This window comes from Zea mays, chromosome 7, assembly GCF_902167145.1.
Source record: "Zea mays cultivar B73 chromosome 7, Zm-B73-REFERENCE-NAM-5.0, whole genome shotgun sequence".
NCBI classification, from domain to species: domain Eukaryota; kingdom Viridiplantae; phylum Streptophyta; class Magnoliopsida; order Poales; family Poaceae; genus Zea; species Zea mays.
The window spans coordinates 40,721,761-40,738,993 of NC_050102.1; the positions used below are offsets into that span (position 1 = coordinate 40,721,761).

The 17,233-nt window shown below is 41.4% G+C and overlaps 1 protein-coding gene across 1 annotated transcript in view; it reads right to left on the minus strand.

The window, feature by feature from the left end:
• Positions 1-60: 60 nt before the first annotated feature.
• The window catches only part of LOC103632274 (inositol transporter 4), a 28,103-nt gene continuing 10,930 nt past the window's right edge, over positions 61-17,233 (minus strand). The window contains exons 2-4 of the mRNA XM_008654086.1: positions 3,563-3,718; positions 2,135-2,205; positions 61-1,650 (exon numbers count right to left, since the gene is read on the minus strand). Coding sequence (XP_008652308.1) covers positions 133-1,650; positions 2,135-2,205; positions 3,563-3,695 — 1,722 coding nt within the window. The 5' untranslated portion in view covers positions 3,696-3,718 and the 3' untranslated portion in view covers positions 61-132. The remainder of the gene's footprint in view (positions 1,651-2,134; positions 2,206-3,562; positions 3,719-17,233) is intronic.

Below are 17,233 nucleotides of genomic sequence, written 5' to 3' on the forward strand. Positions count from 1 at the left end.
ATAGTCTATACAACGATTTCTCTACAGTTAGTTGAAATAAAAGATGGATACAAGCAAAGCAATAGCAAACTGGTTACCCCTATCGAATTTGGTTTCAAGTGAAAAGTCATCAAATTATGTTTACATATATTATTAGGCCTTGGAATTGAACTTCTTCCAGGCCTTGTAGTCCTTGCTCCCTAGCATTTGCTCTACCTCCTCGAAGTGCATCCCCTTAGTCTCCGGCACCAGAAGGAATATGAGCAGGAACGCCATCGCCGACACACCACAAAAGAGCAGGAACGTGCCCGCTGTCCCCAGCGCCTGTGTGAGGCTGAGAAACGTCTGCGTCACCAGCAGGTTGGACGTCCAGTTGGCCACCGCCGCGATGCCGCCGCAGACGCCCCGGAACCGGAGTGGGTACACCTCCGAGTTGATGAGCCACGGCACGCTGCCCATGCCCGGGGAGTAGGACACGATGTACGCGCCCAGCGCCACCAGCGCCAGCCAGCCAAATGAGCTCGGGCAACCCCGCATGTACCACTCGCGCCGCCCCGCCCGACACGCGCGCCGCGACGCGTCCGACGTCCTAAGGCAGGCGCCGGGCAGGAGCTTTTCGGTGTCCGCGCAGAAGCCACAGCCTGAGGGAGCCTTGATGCACTGGGCGCAGGTCCACTCCACCCCGGCCACGGCGGCGAGGTCAAACTCTGGGCACGTGCCGTTGGCGCCGAAGAGCGCTGTCCCGGCCAGACTGACGTCCGGCGCATGGCTGTCCACCGCGAAGAAGACCCCGCTCAGCATACCGAGACACACGACGACGCCCATGAGGCTGAGCAGCATCAGCCTCCGCCGTCCCGCCTTGTCGACGAAGAACATGCTCACCAAGGACCCGGCGGCGTTGAGTCCCGAGGTGACGAGCGACAGCGCCATCGCCGTGCTGTTGGACGCGAACCCGGCGAGCTGCACGATGGTCGGGCTGTAGTACATGACGGTGTTGATGCCGACGAACTGCTGCGCCACCTGGCAAAGCACGCCCGCAGTGAGGCCGCGCCGAACCACCACGCTGCCGAACGCCTTCCTGAGTGTGCCGGCGAGCCCCGCGCCGCCGAGGGACCGTTCCTGGGCCATGTCGTCCTCCACCGACGTACGCAGCGCCTCAATCTCCCCCTCAACCTCCTCCGGCGGGTACACCTTGCGCATGATCTCCTCGGCCTCCCTTTTTCGGTCCTTCCTGTAGAGCCACCGCGGTGACTCCGGCAGCGCCAGCATGAGCACGAACTGGAGGAGCGCTGGTAGGCCGGCCACCCCGAGCATCCATCGCCACGTCCCGCTCACCTTGGTGAAGGCCAGGTTTATGAGGTAGGAGAGGAACTGCCCCGCCGTGATGAGCAACCCATTGGTGCTGACCAGCGCGCCCCGGATCCTCGCCGGCGACGCCTCGGAGATGTAGAGCGGCGACGTCATGGAGGCCATCCCGACGCCAAGGCCGACCAGGACTCTGCCCACGATGATGACCGCGGGCGTAGGCGCAAAAGCCATGACGATAGAGCCAGCCAGGAAGAGCAGGTCAGCGATGAGGATCGACGGTCGCCGCCCGAACCGGTCATTCATCCAACCGCCTGCGCCAGCGCCAACAATTGCCCCGGCCACTGCCATGCTCACAATCGTCTCCTGTAAGATGAAAGTGCCTATCCCAATTGTTATAAATATTTTAAAATAGATGTATATAAAAATTTAATAATGATATTGTCTTATGTTATCAAGCACATTATTACAAATAAGAATAAAATTTTGTATAAATCATTTTCTTCTTACAACAGAAAAAGCTAAAAATATATATGTATCCGTATCTAAATTATATTGAAACTTTATATCTATCATTTGAGAAGTTATATGATAAAATTGAAATTTAACTTTTATGAATCTTTAAGAATACAAAGTTACATAGTATACTCTATGTCCAATTATTCATATGAAAAAAGATAAAAAAAATATCCGAATAAGTATGATGTTGCCATGGTGGAGCATCCCAGGGTTAGTTTCTTCTTGCATACTTGTCTCTTCGATTTATTCGTCGCTCGGGAATCATGAGCAAATAAGAAGAATAGAATCAAGTTCATCTCATCAAAAAGAAAAAGAAAAAAGAATCAAGTACCTGCAGCACGGTGCTTTTCTCGACCTGCTCGAAATCGTCTCTGATGTACAAGAGAGCTCCTGATATGACGCCTGCGTAGAGATTGTAAGCATTAGCGGCAGATGACACTGTGACTTTCTTTCTAAGGGCTAGTTTGGGAACCTCATTTTCCGAAGGGTTTTTTATTTTCACAAGGAAAATTAGTTTATTTTTCGTTAGAAAATTGGAAATCCCATGAAAAAATGGGGATGCCAAACTAGCCCTGAAAGAATTATTCTCTCCGGTCTCCACTAAAAAAAATCTAAATTACTCTACCATTTATGTATCCACGTAAGCCTTAAAGTAGTTTTTCAATCTACTGCTCAAACTATTTTAGTTATTCTAGATTACCCCCATAATAAGATTTTAGCTTCTCCACTCACAAGGTGAGTTTTAAGTTAATTTTTTATGAGGTACCAAACATCATGCATACTTTATTTTAACAAAATGTATCTTGCAAAAAAAATTATATATTTTTCATCAATATTTTGATATGTTAGTAGGACATAATAACAAAATAGACTTACATATACAAACATGATTAAGAAAAAAAATATTTTTGAAATGATTTTTTATTTGTGTTATCACTTTAAATTTTTTTAACTTGAAACAAACTCGTACATATATAAATACTAGTCATATGCCTGTGCATTGCTACTGTTTTTATATATGTGACGTAGGATAAATTTTGTTTTGATAAAGCATAAAATATAAAATATATGTTTTCTATTGATTAGATTATTGATTAGGTGGGTGTGAATGTGGAGCCAACAACCAAGGTTAAAACACTCACTTATACATAAGTTTAATTTATTTTTTTACATAAACTCTTCTATTATAGTAGTACAGAAGAGATTATAGGAGTGCGGGTTGATTCTAAAGAAATGTATGGTTTTTTTAAAAAATATCGACCATTGAAACTGATGTTTTAATATTGTAGAGAAAAAAGATAAACCTTATTAAGAGTTAGATTGGACAGATTGAAATAGTTATGGGAAGTAAATTGAATTAAAAGTTAGTTTAGGGTGTTATGATAGTTGGAAAAGTAACTTGCACTTTTTGTTTCATAATAAAGGTGTGATGCATTTTTGCATAAACTAAGGGCTCCTCGCCCTTCGGCTGCTGTCAGTTCTATTATGACTCTACTTCTAAATGAAATACTTCATCTGTTCCAAAATATCATACATTTTATATTAAACATATAATCATTAATTAATCTACGAATGTAGTGTGTATATATATTTGTTTTTATTATCACTCATTAGAACATGGACGAAAAAAGATACTCAGAAATAACTATATTTTGATAAATAGAACGTATCCGTGAAAGAAAAAAGGAGCAAATCGGGTCACGCGTTATATATATTTTGAAAAGAGTGGACTAAGAAAAGGATATATAGTTTGACGGGCCTGTGTCATAGCCGAAGAGGAGGCCACCGATGCCGGCGGAGAAGGCAAGGCGAAGTATGAAAGGCTGCTTCGACGTCAGGTAGAGCAAGTCCCTGAACTCGGTGCTCTCTGGTTTGTGGATGCCACCTTCCATGTTGTGCGACGCAGATTAGAAACCTGAAATTTGTCGCAAGATACATGAAAAACAGAGAGTAGTTTCTACCAACAATGTTGTTTTCTTTTGGAAATATATAAACTGGAGCAACTCGTGTATCGATAATTTATTTCAAACTCTACAGGATAACAGGAGAACGGGGCTTCCATCCTTTAATTTCAGTATTGATTTCCTGAGAACTGATACTGAAATTAAATAAAGAAAGCACCATCAACATTTTTAGTACCACTTTTAATTGCCCAGAGATTTAATACGATTGAAGACACCAATCAGTACTAAAGTCATGACATTAGTACCGGTTGAAACTTCCAACATGTACTAATGTTTTTGGTTTATAAGCTCTTTCCTTTCTTGAGCTGGCGCCAAGAAAACATATGAGCTCTCTGTTTATATTGCCAGAAGCTGAAAAGAGTGAGGGTGCTGTCCAATGTTTTTCAAAGAATTTGTTGAATAGCACTCATTTAAGTGTGAAAAAAGGTTACCAAGTACAACCTCTCAAATAATATATTTGAAATAGTTTTTTCTTTGTTTAGATTTCTTGATATTTATGGTTGATTGTATAATTTGGGGAAAAATTAGTAAGTTCATCCTATAATATATGTTGCAATATGTATGAATGTAATATAAATTACTAGCAAATCAGGTTTAAGCTTTTTCATCGGCTACATAAGTTAGAGGATTGGTGTGTAATATTTCTTGAATTTTGTGAGTTAATCCTCTCATATATGTCGCCATAAGCTTCAAAAAGGTGAGGAGTTGTACATTTTTTCTTCGAAGAATTTGTTGAAGATTTCGCTCATTTAAGTGTGAAAAGGGGTACCAAATTCTTCCTCTCAAATTGTATAGCTGAAATAGTTATTTCTTTGTTTACATTTCTTGAATTTTATGATTGTTATATGTTTACAAAAGATTTGTGTCAACAATGTTTTATATAAATAATGTAGATAGACCGTTAATGGATGTACAACATGGATCGACACTCTAAATAATATATATTGGAGGCGTTCACTATTTTCTGAAGATGGTCGAGAGACACAAGCTTAGATGTTTCATGTGTTTTCTTAGTAGAGACTATAAGAACGAGAGAGAATACTATCCATCACCACCAATTCAATTCCACTTACTGCAAAGGGGTTTCATGCCTAACTATATTTATTTGACAAAGCATGAAGAAATATGGGTTCTAGAGGACAAAGAAAAGGAGTATGACGACACAATTTCAAACTATGATATCTATTGTTCCGTTGTAGATGTGATAATGGGTGAGGTTGAAGATAACGATGCTCTAGCATAAATGTTGCATGGTGAAAAGAAATACTATGACATTGAAAAAGTTAGAAAAAAAACTAGAGTGCATGTTAGAGAACAATAATACTTTGTTATACTCGGATTGTAAATAGGGCTACATAAAGTTACGTAGCACATAGGAATTGTGGCAGTACAAGGCAACAAATGGTATCACTAATAAGGGTTTCAATGAGATATTAAGACTAATCAAAAGGTTTCTTCTAGAGGGAAACAAATTGTCATCATCAACATATGAAGCCAAAGAGGTCGTTTGCCCTGTTGGTTTGGAAGTACAAAAGATACATGCATGTCCTAATGAATGTATACTATATTGTGGTGAGGTGAAGGACAAATTGGAAGTTTGCGAGGTTTGAAAGGCATCATGATATAAGATAAGGCATAACAATCCTTTTGATGTTCAAGGTGAACCCCACAGTAAAAGAATACATGTTAAAGTCATGTGGTACTTCCGTATACTACCACGTTTGAAGCATTTGTTTCATAACAAAGAGCACACCAAAATGATGCAGTGGCACAAAGAGGAGCTTAACGTGGATGCTATGTTGAGACACCCAGTGATGGTTTACAATGACATAAAATTGATAGAATGTTTCTAGAGTTTTTAGAGTATGTGAGAGATGTAAGGTTTGGTTTAAGCACCGATGACATGAACCCTTTCGATGAGCAGAGAAACGGTCATAGCACTTAGCCTGTGACTCTATGTATGTACATCCTACCTCCCTATCTATGTTTAAAAAGAAAGTTAATTATGATGTTGTGTAATACCCAAAATGTATACAGGAATACTATATTGGATTTCCTCATTTTATGTGCCTCATTTGCATCATAAAAAGAGCATACATAAAATTTAGAGATGAATTAAAACAATGATAAAAAAATATGCATCATGTTGGAGTTATATGTTTGTGCATTAAATAAAAACAATAAGGTAATAATAATAAGATAATAATTATTAGAAGTTGAATTAAACCCTAAATGGGAATTAGGGTTTTGAAAATGAGAAGAAGAGAAATGATATAAAAATATGAATAATATAATTATATTCCTAAAATTGGTATTTTTAACTTCACAAAAATCATAGAGAATGAATCTAGCCCAAATTCAAATTTAAATTGGAATTCAAACTAGACTTAGAAAAGAAGAAAATAGAAAGAAAAGAAAAAAGGGGAAAGGGCGAGTTGGACCCAATTTGCTACCGCGGCCCACTACCGGCTCCACTCTGCAGCCCAAGTCACTTTTGCGCCGACATGTGGGAACCACGTGTCAGCTATCCGTCGCGCGTGGGCTGATGAGGCTCTCACTGGCGTCGTGGCCCACAACTCCGTGCGCGCGCCGTGGCCGATGGGTGTTCTCCACTGACTTGTAGGGCCCAGTCGTCATAAGGAACCTCCGTTGCCTCCACACAGCTGAATCATGGCGGATTCGTCGCTCGCCGCAGCGAGATTATCGGCGACAGACTCGCGCAGGGTTGCTGCTCGGGTGTGAATCATCTAGGCCCCTTTGGTAATGTTTTGGTAATTAATGACAACTGTTTGTGGACTAACGATTCTTGGAGAAATAAGAATGCAGGGTTGGACCACATAGAACAGGAAATGTTGAAGAATCATACGCATTGGTTGTGGATCAGATGAAGGGAAAGGTATTATATAGGTTTCATTTTTGCCGGTCTTAAGGAGTTTAGAGAAGATACCTGACCGGATTAGTAGGCTAGATAGCCGTACTATTAAGAGGGGTCAATGACTTAGATTTGTGTAAAACTTAGTGCCTCATAGAGCATCAAGTAGTTGCATTTGCATGAGGACTAACAGCGCTTCTCATTTCGCGAGTCAAAAGTTCTTTCAAAAGCATGTTTAAAAAATTGCGTAGTCATGGACGCGCGGACTGTCCGGGCCTTAGGGGCGGACCATCCGCGATCCACCAGAGGGGTCCGAAGTCTGACCATTTGTATTGACACTGTGTTCTATTGCACTGCGGACCGTCCGGGCCTTAGGGCCGGATCGTCCGCAGTCATGACCAGAGGAGGGTGGCTTCGGGCCAGTCCCTGAATTATAGGCGGACGGTCCGCCTGTGAGGGGCGGACGGTCCGCAAGTGTCAAACTCGTTTTTGGCCAGGGACTGTGTGTTTTTATAGATTTGTACTACGGACTGTCCGGGGGACTAGTCCGGACAGTACTGTCTCAGGTCGCGGACCGTCCGGGATTTATAGCCGGACGGTCCGCATGTGTTAACTTCTTTTGATCCGAGGCTCGGGTGTTTGAATCTGCCAGGTCACGGACGGTCCGGCCTTGAAGGGCGGACTATCCGGACCCACCTTTTGAGTCAGCTCTGACATGTTTCTAACGGTTATTATAGCCGTTATATGTACGGCGGACCGTCCGGTCCTAGGGCGCGGACGGTCCGCGTGTGCGCAGAACTGCCCCCCTTTGCACATAACGGTTGGTTTTAGATGGGGGACTATAAATAGAAGGGTAGCTCGTGTGAGAGAGCTCTCTTTGGCCATTCCTTGCACACATTGAGCTCATTTGTGATCCTCCAACTCACTCTCTCACACTCTTTGCTTGAGATTGCATTCTAGTGAGAGATTGAGGGTTCCTAGTGCATTTGCATCATTTGGTGATTCTTGAGGCACTAGGTGGTACACCGAGCAAGCGTCGTTGGCTTGTTACTCTTGGAGGTTGCCGCCTCCTAGACGGCTCGGGTGATTGTCTCCGTCGAGCTCTCCAAGAAGATTGTGGAGAAGCCGCGGTGTGGATTGTGAGGGGTTCGCGCCTACCTCGCCGGAGCGGCAAAGGTGACATTAGTGGAATCGAGGTATTGAGTGATTTCTTGTCCACTTGGCTCAAAGATCAAGTCGTGTCTTGATAGAGGAGCAAGTGAGAGCTTGAAGTCCACCTCAACGTGGATTAGGGGTGATCGGCAAATCACCGATACCACGGGATAAATTTCGGTGTCTATTCCTTCTAGCATTACTTATTGCCTTGCAATTGATTAGTGATTTGCTTATTGTTCTTCAAGTATTCAATCTCCGTAGTTGTTTTTCATACATTGTTTACTTATTGACACTAGATAATTTATTCCTCTTGTTGTATTGATTAAATTTATTTAGTATTGTTGATTTTAGTCAAAACCGTCTATTCACCCCCCCTCTAGCCGGTGTCCTAGATCCTACAAGTGGTATCAAAGCCGAGGACTCCATTGTTTGTGGATCTAATCATCCCGGAGTGGGACAAAATGGCTAGTAACAACAATGTGCACATTGGGAAGCCACCGCACTTTGATGGAAACAATTATGATTATTGGAAAATAAGAATGTCAATGCATCTTAGAGCAATGGGTGGAAAAATTTGGCCAATTGTTAGGGATGGATTTGTTGTATTGAAGGAAGATGAACCATCCGTTAGTGATAATGAGAATATCCTCACAAATGATCAAGCCATGAATGTCTTTTATGATGCTCTTGATATAAATGAGTTCAATCGTATCAAGAATCTCACAACCGCTCATGAGATTTGGATAAAACTAATGGAAATTCATGAAGGAACTACAATTGTGAAGAGTGCCAAACTATATGTGTGCAAAGGGAAGTTTGAGCAATTTATTATGAAAGAAGATGAGAGTGTATCCGATATGTTCAATCGGTTGAATGAGATAGTAAATGAACTCAAAGGACTTGGTTTTAATGTACCGGATGTGGATTTCACACACAAGTTCCTTAGATCACTTCCGGAGAAATATGAGACTATTGTGACAATGCTAGTAAGGAGTGATCTATCTACAACTTCTCCAACCGAAGTATTGGGAGAAATTCTCACTCAAGATATATTTAAGAAGTCACAAGCCGATGCTTTAAGTTTGGCAAAGAAGGTGAAAAATGAATCTATTGCTCTCAAGGCCAAGGCCTCAAAGGAAATTGAAAAGGAAGATAGCAATGATGAAGAAAATGAAAGTGAGAGTGATGGTGACATGGCTTTATTTGTAAGGAAATTCAATAAATTCATGAAGATGAAAAGAGGTCAACCTAGAAGAGGTCAAACATCTAGAAGAAATGCTTTCAATGATAGAAAATGTTTTGAGTGTGGGGAACCCGGTCACATTGCCATGAATTGCCCAAGCAAGAAGAAGAAGGGCAAAGATGAAAGTGACAAGAAGAAAAAGAAATACTATAACAAGAAGAGAGATGGCAAAGCCTACTTAGTTGAATGGGACTCGGATGATAGCTCGGATGATGATGATGATGCCACCTCATCCAAGCTTAATGCCGGAATTGCTATCAAGGAAGCTCCCTCACTCTTCTCATCCCCCCATTGTCTCATGGCAAAGGGAGATGCTAAGGTAAAAATCATCATCGATTTAAATGATATAAAAGATGATGATGATATCGATGATGTTGATGATGATGGCTATTCATATGATGATCTTGTTAGAATGTTAGATGAGGCCGATGACTACATGCACAAAGAAAAAGAAAAATTTAAGACCTTGAAGGAATTGTATAAAAACCTCCAAGTGTCTTTTGAGGAGCTCAAGACCTCTCACAATGACCTCAAAGAAAATTGTGAGAAGCTTGCGGATGCTCAAAAATCATCTATTGTGCATGAAGTTGAGGTGGTCACTAAGGATGTTGGAGTCACTTGTGACTTACTTGATAGTCTTACGAGTGAACCACTACCTACTAACTCTATTTGTGATAAATGCAAAATTTCTCTCAATGATAACATTGCTCTTGATGAATCAAAAATTATTGTTGAGAATGAAGTGTTAGTAGATAGAATAAATACTCTAACTCATGACCTAGAAAAGGCATATGGTGGTAAGACTAAATTGGATTTCATATTGGGAAGTCAACGATGCTCTCTTAACCGTGAAGGTCTTGGATATGTTCCCAAGAAAGGAAAGAATGCTTTTGTAAAGCAAAAGACATTGTTTGTGAAAGAATGTGACAAAGTGTGTCACAAGTGTCACAAAAAGGGACATGTTAAGAAAAATTGTTCCAAGTTCAAAAATGTATCCTCCACTTGTTTTGAGCATTGTTATGTTCTTTCTCATAATGCAAAAGGTGTTCATGCTAAATTTGTTGGTACTTCAATTGTTGGAAACAAAAATAAAGCTACTTGGGTACCAAAGACCTTGGTCACTAACATCCAAGGACCCAAGCAAGTTTGGGTACCTAAAAGAGATTGATTTCCTTTTGTAGGTAAACTACAAGGCGGGAGGGAATCATTGGGTGTTGGATAGTGGATGTACTCAACACATGACCGGGGATATGAAGATGTTTACCCAAATGAGTGAGGAAGATTGCTCAAATTATGATAGTATCACATTTGGAGATAATCGTAAAGGAAAGGTTAAAGGTTTGGGTAAAATTGCTATCTCAAATGATCATTCTATATCAAATGTGCTTTTGGTTGAGTCATTGAATTTTAGTTTACTTTCCGTAGCTCAATTATGTGATTTAGGATTTTGTTGCAATTTCACGGTTGAAGATGTTATTATCTCTAGTGTTGATGGTAGCAATCTTAAGTTTAAAGGTTTTAGACATGAAAATCTTTATCTTGTTGATTTCTCATCTAATGAGGCAAAGCTCACAACTTGCTTATTTTCAAAAGCTTCACTAGGTTGGTTATGGCATAGAAGACTTGGTCATGTTGGGATGAAGCAACTCAATCGGTTAACCAAGCATGACTTAGTTCGAGGCTTAAAAGATGTGAAATTTGAAAAGAACAAATTGTGTAGCTCTTGTCAAGCCGGTAAGCAAGTGGCAAATACTCATCCAAATAAAAGTCAAATGTCCACTCATCGACCTTTGGAATTACTTCACATGGATTTATTTGGGCCCACATCTTTTGTAAGTATTGGTGGTAATTCTTATTGTCTTGTGATTGTGGATGACTATTCAAGATTTACTTGGGTTTATTTTCTACGAGACAAATCCAATGTGTTTGAAACATTCAAGTCATTTGCTATATTGGCTCAAAATCAATTTGATTTCGACATCAAAAAGGTTAGAAGTGATAATGGGTCGGAATTCAAAAATGCAAGAATTGATCAATATTGTGATGACAAGGGTATCAAACATGAATTCTCTTCCAAATATACCCCGGAACAAAACGGTATTGTTGAAAGAAAGAATATAACTCTTATTGACATGGCTAGGTCTATGTTAGCGGAATATAGTATATCGGATTCTTATTGGGCCGAGGCAATAAATACCGCTTGTCATTCATCAAATAGACTATATTGTCACAAGCTCTTGAAGAAAACTCCATATGAATTGCTCATTGGTAGAAAGCCAAATATCTCATATTTTAGGGTATTCGGTTGCAAATGTTATATTTTGAGAAAGGGGAGCCGGCTTTCTAAATTTGAGAAGAAATGTGATGAGGGTTTTCTTCTTGGATATTCATCAAATAGTAAGGCTTATAGAGTCTTCAACAAAACTCATGGTATTATTGAGGAAGCATATGATGTTGAATTCGATGAAACAAATGGGTCTCAAGATGAGAGTGATAATCTCGATGATGTTGGGGGAACTCAATTGATAAATGCAATGAAAACAATGGCCATTGGTGAAATAAAACCAAAGGAAGATGATGATGAAAATAGTGTGGTTGCCATTCCTTCATCCTCAACTATAAATGAGGAAGATCACCAAAGCCAACAACTCAATGAAACCATGGATACTCATGATCAAGGTACTTCAAGACCTTCGGTTCCTCCTAATGCTTCAACAAGCAATTATCAAACGGTATCAAGAATTCATCATTCTATTGTGAAGGATCACTCGGTTGATCAAATTGTGGGTGATATTAGTAAGGGTGTTCAAACTCGCTCTCGCATAGCTTCGTTTGTGAACATTTCTCTTTTGTATCTTGTATGGAACCTAACCGTGTAGATGAAGCTCTACTTGATGTTGATTGGGTGAATGCAATGCATGAAGAATTAAATAACTTCGCTCGAAATGAAGTTTGGGAGCTTGTTGAGAGACCAAAGAACCACAATGTTATTGGTACAAAATGGGTGTTTCGCAACAAGCACAATGAAGATGGTGTGGTAGTAAGAAACAAGGCAAGATTAGTTGCACAAGGATATACTCAAATTGAAGGATTGGATTTTGGGGAGACATTCGCTCCCGTAGCAAGATTAGAAGCAATCCGGATTCTACTTGCTTATGCTTGTGCACATAATATCAAGCTCTACCAAATGGATGTAAAAAGTGCCTTCCTAAATGGTAAGATTAGTGAACTAGTGTATGTTGAACAACCTCCCGGTTTTGAGGACCCCAAAAGACCTAACCATGTGTTCAAGCTTTCTAAAGCTCTCTATGGGCTTAAGCAAGCTCCACGCGCTTGGTATGAAAGGCTTAGGGATTTCTTGCTTTCCAAAGACTTCAAAATTGGGAAGGTTGACACTACCCTATTCACTAAAAGAATTGGCAAAGTCTTATTTGTTTGTCAAATCTACGTTGATGATATTATTTTTGGATCTACTAATGAATTATTTTGTGAGGAGTTCGGAAAAATGATGTCAAAAGAATTTGAAATGTCTATGATAGGAGAACTGAGCTTCTTTCTTGGCCTTCAAATCAAACAATTGAAAGATGGAATTTTTATAAGTCAATCAAAATATTTGAAGGACATGCTCAAGAAGTTTGGTTTCGAAAATGCTAAACCTATCAAGACTCCAATGGCAACAAATGGTCATCTAGACTTAGATGAAGGAGGTACTATGGTTGATCAAAAACTTTATCGTTCAATAATTGGTAGTTTACTTTATATTACCGCATCTAGGCCCGATGTTATGTTTAGTGTATGCATGTGTGCTCGATTCCAAGCTTCACCTAGAGAGATTCACTTGAAGGCCGCTAAAAGAATTCTAAGATATTTGAAGTATACTCCCAATATTGGTCTATGGTATCCCAAAGGTGCTCACTTTGAATTAATTGGATATTCGGATTCGGACTATGCGGGGTGCAAAGTTGATAGAAAAAGCACCTCCGGTTGTTGTCAATTTCTTGGTAGATCTCTTGTTTCATGGTCTTCTAAGAAACAAAATTCGGTTGCTCTATCTACCGCCGAGGCGGAATATATATCGGCCGGAAATTGTTGTGCTCAACTATTATGGATGAAACAAACCTTATTGGATTATGGAATTATTTTCAAGAATGTGCCTCTCATGTGTGATAATGAGAGTGCGGTAAAATTGGCTACCAATCCGGTCCAACACTCACGAACCAAGCATATTGATATACGACATCACTTCTTAAGGGATCATGTTGGCAAGGGAGATATCTCTATTTATTCCATTGGCACGGATGATCAATTAGCAGACATTTTTACAAAGCCTTTGGATGAAACAAGATTTTGTTCTCTAAGAAGTGAAATGAATGTGATCGATCTCTCAAATGTGGCTTGAAGTTGATCACACATGTGTCGTATTGCAACTCGGGTCTAAATATGCTCTTTATGCTATTTATTTGGTATTTTTGGTGCATTTTTCATTCCGAATTGCTCTAGATAGTTTAATTCAAAAAAATTTGCATTACTCAATTACATCATATGTATATGCATGCATACTAACTCTTGGATTGGTCAAAATGTCCATATATGAGCACCAATTCGGATTCGAAATTCAAAATCAGCAAGTGGACAGCAATTGGAAAAATGAGTATCAGGTCGCGGACCGTCCGCCCATGGACCACGGACCGTCCGCAGCATCAGGAACTGGACAGTCCGATCAGCCTCGCAGATAGTCTGAAATCATCAGGGCACGGACCGTCCGCCGCCCCAGCGCGGACCGTCCGCGACAGGGCAGTAAAAACGGGCAGTGGCCGCAGACTTGTCAGTTGCGCTCATTCGCTTGTTCTCTCTTGCTCTCCACTCGCCAAATACACTCCTGTGTCGAGTGTGCGCGGACGGTGAAGTGAAGTTGTGCGCGGACAGTCCGACAGCTTGTAGCAACATTCCATCAACATGTCTTCATCATGGTATCTTCAAATCTTGTGGATTTCATCAAATCTCTTCTATTTTGAGATTATTTGGGTTTCCTCTCTGATCTGAAATTGAGCAGTGGGTTTCAAAATCTGATTGGTGGGATTGTTAGTTCTCCTCAATGTGAATGCTATGCAAAATTTTGAACTTGTTTGGATGCGTATTCTCTGCAAAATCATCAAATTAAAACTTTTGTGGCGGCTAGGGTTCTTTGGAATCGCCCCTGGTCGGTCGCGGACCGTCCGCCTGGTGGACGCGGACCGTCCGGGCCTCTGGCGCGGACAGTCCGGCCCCCTAGCGCGGACCGTCCGGACCCTGGCAGAGCATTTCAGTTCCATTCCTTTTTATAGTGGTGATTGGTATCAATTATTTATCTATGGATGTATGTCACATTGTTGCAGTGGTTTTGGTGGTCTCCGCAAGAAACTTGCAGGTCGCTTTAAATCCAAGCGCCCTCGTGGAAATGGTGATGACTATACACCAACCACTGATTCAGAGGCCCAATCCTCAGCTGGGGGCACTGAATCCATGGATGCTGAAGATTTTCCTCATGTTCATCTCGATTATCCCATTGATACCTAAGGCTGGACTTACCCCAAGCGGAGATTTTCTATGGCTGAGTACTGCTCTAGACGGACTGTGAACCAGTATACTCTGCCATCTGATACAAATATCCAGTTTTTCCACACTCAGCTGCAGTTTGATGTCTTTTGGGGCACCCTGGTGGATACCAATTTTCACAAGCATCAGGTGATTGATTGGTCCTTCTTGCTCAGTCAATCAGTCATGGAGGGTCTCATCCCTAAGTTTGAAACATGTGGATTATATCAGTTTATGGGACAACGCACAGATTTCAATGAAATGGCTGTTAAGCAATTCTTGGCTACCTCAGAGATTGATATTGAAGAAGAATCTATCACCTGGATGACTGGCTTCAAGCGCTATTCTGCTTCTTTTGCTGACTTTGCCGCTTCCAATAGTCTGGACTATGGCACCATTTCTGCTGGGCTGGATCTTTATACTGAAGATAATTTTGAGGATTTTGTGCAGTTTTATGAGCCAGCCAGGCTTGGTATACCCAGGAGGTTTGGAGAGACAGCAGGACTCAGACATCATCCTGCTGTAATCAACAAGATTGCCAGAGTCACCATTCTTCCCAAGAGTGGTGATAAGAGTAAAATACGGGATAAGTTCTGGAACATCATCCAGCACATCATGAATGGTGAAGTCATGAATATTGTTCTTTTCATGATGAGGCAGCTTAATGATTTGAAAATGGACAAGAATCAAAATTTGGCATATGCTCCTTACATTATGGCTCTCATCAAATCCAAGACAAGATTTGAGGGCCCATGCGAGATTGTTCACACCCCATTCAGGCCTTTTAAGAATGAGATAGGGTTTCTCACCAGGCCACTCACTCCCTTCCCAGATGATGAGGAAGACCCTGGCTATGAGGGTGGAGCAGCTCCTAATGTTGAGGGCCAGCAGATGCCTCCTCCTCCACCTCCTCCTCAGCCTCAGCACTATTGGGAGCCTGCTCCAGGATACTTTGATCCTTATTTTCACAATATGCAGCAAGGGCTTGAAACTCATATTAATACTCGCTTTGAGGGCCTGATGACACATGTGGATCACCGCCTCGATGACATGCAGTCTCGCTTTGACAGTAACTGGGATGCACTCAACTCTGAATTTTCTGAGTTTCGTGATCAAATTCACACTAATGTCACTGATCCCATCATGTCCGGGCTGAATAATATGCAACAGAGTTTTCAAGATAACATGGGTGCTCTCTCCAGTCAATTTGACAATCTTTCTACAAATGACAACATGCATGATATAAGTCAGAGGCAGCAGCAGCTCCAGCAGGATTTTGGCCAGTTCTCCTCCCTGTTTGACACCTTCAGCACTCACTACTACAATATGCATCCTCCACCGAGTGATCAGTGAGGCCTCTCCTTTGTGGCAATTGATGCCAAAGGGGGAGAGAAGTGATGAGAAGTTGTCTGGCGTCTCCTTCAGGGGGAGTTGGTGGTTCTATGTGGACATTAAGACCATGCATATGCATTTTACCTTTTTATGCCGCTTGCATTAGTTTATGTCTTACCCATTTGGAACTGGTTTGAACTGTTAACTCTATGTCGTATGTCTGTGGACTATTATCTGTAATATTCTGTGGGATGAACTATGTTTTAGTTCAAATTACTCTATGTGTGGTTAATCGAGGAGTGATTATAATTGCTGCGCTCACTCTACGAATCATCTCTTGTATGCCTCGATAACCATGATTGTAGGAAAGTCTCCATCAAACTCCAATAAATTATGTGTGTTATATCTTCAGCTTCAAATAATCATGCACACACTTAGGGGGAGCCTTTCTTACATACTGAGTTTTTATTGGGATTTATCTATCTCTCGGACAGAACTCCAAACCAAGATAAGTCCTATGAAACTCATCTCCAAGATCTATCTTATACCTTAGGTATGAGAGAGATTTGGAAAAACTAAACTTCTCTTTAATATACCATGTGTTGTTGTCATCAATTACCAAAAAGGGGGAGATTGTGAATCATCTAGGCCCCTTTGGTAATGTTTTGGTAATTAATGACAACTGTTTGTGCACTAACGATTCTTGTAGAAATAAGAATGCAGGGTTGGACCACATAGAACAGGAAATGTTGAAGAATCATACGCATTGGTTGTGGATCAGATGAAGGGAAAGGTATTATATAGGTTTCATTTTTGCCGGTCTTAAGGAGTTTAGAGAAGATACCTGACCGGATTAGTAGGCTAGATAGCCGTACTATTAAGAGGGGTCAATGACTTAGATTTGTGTAAAACTTAGTGCCTCATAGAGCATCAAGTAGTTGCATTTGCATGAGGACTAACAGCGCTTCTCATTTCGCGAGTCAAAAGTTCTTTCAAAAGCATGTTTAAAAAATTGCGTAGTCATGGACGCGCGGACTGTCCGGGCCATAGGGGCGGACCGTCCGCGATCCACCAGAGGGGTCCGAAGTCTGACCATTTGTATTGACACTGTGTTCTATTGCACTGCGAACCGTCCGGGCCTTAGGGCCGGACCGTCCGCAGTCATGACCAGAGGAGGGTGGCTTCGGGCCAGTCCCTGAATTATAGGCGGACGGTCCGCCTGTGAGGGGCGGACGGTCCGCAAGTGTCAAACTCGTTTTTGGCCAGGGACTGTGTGTTTTTATAGATTTG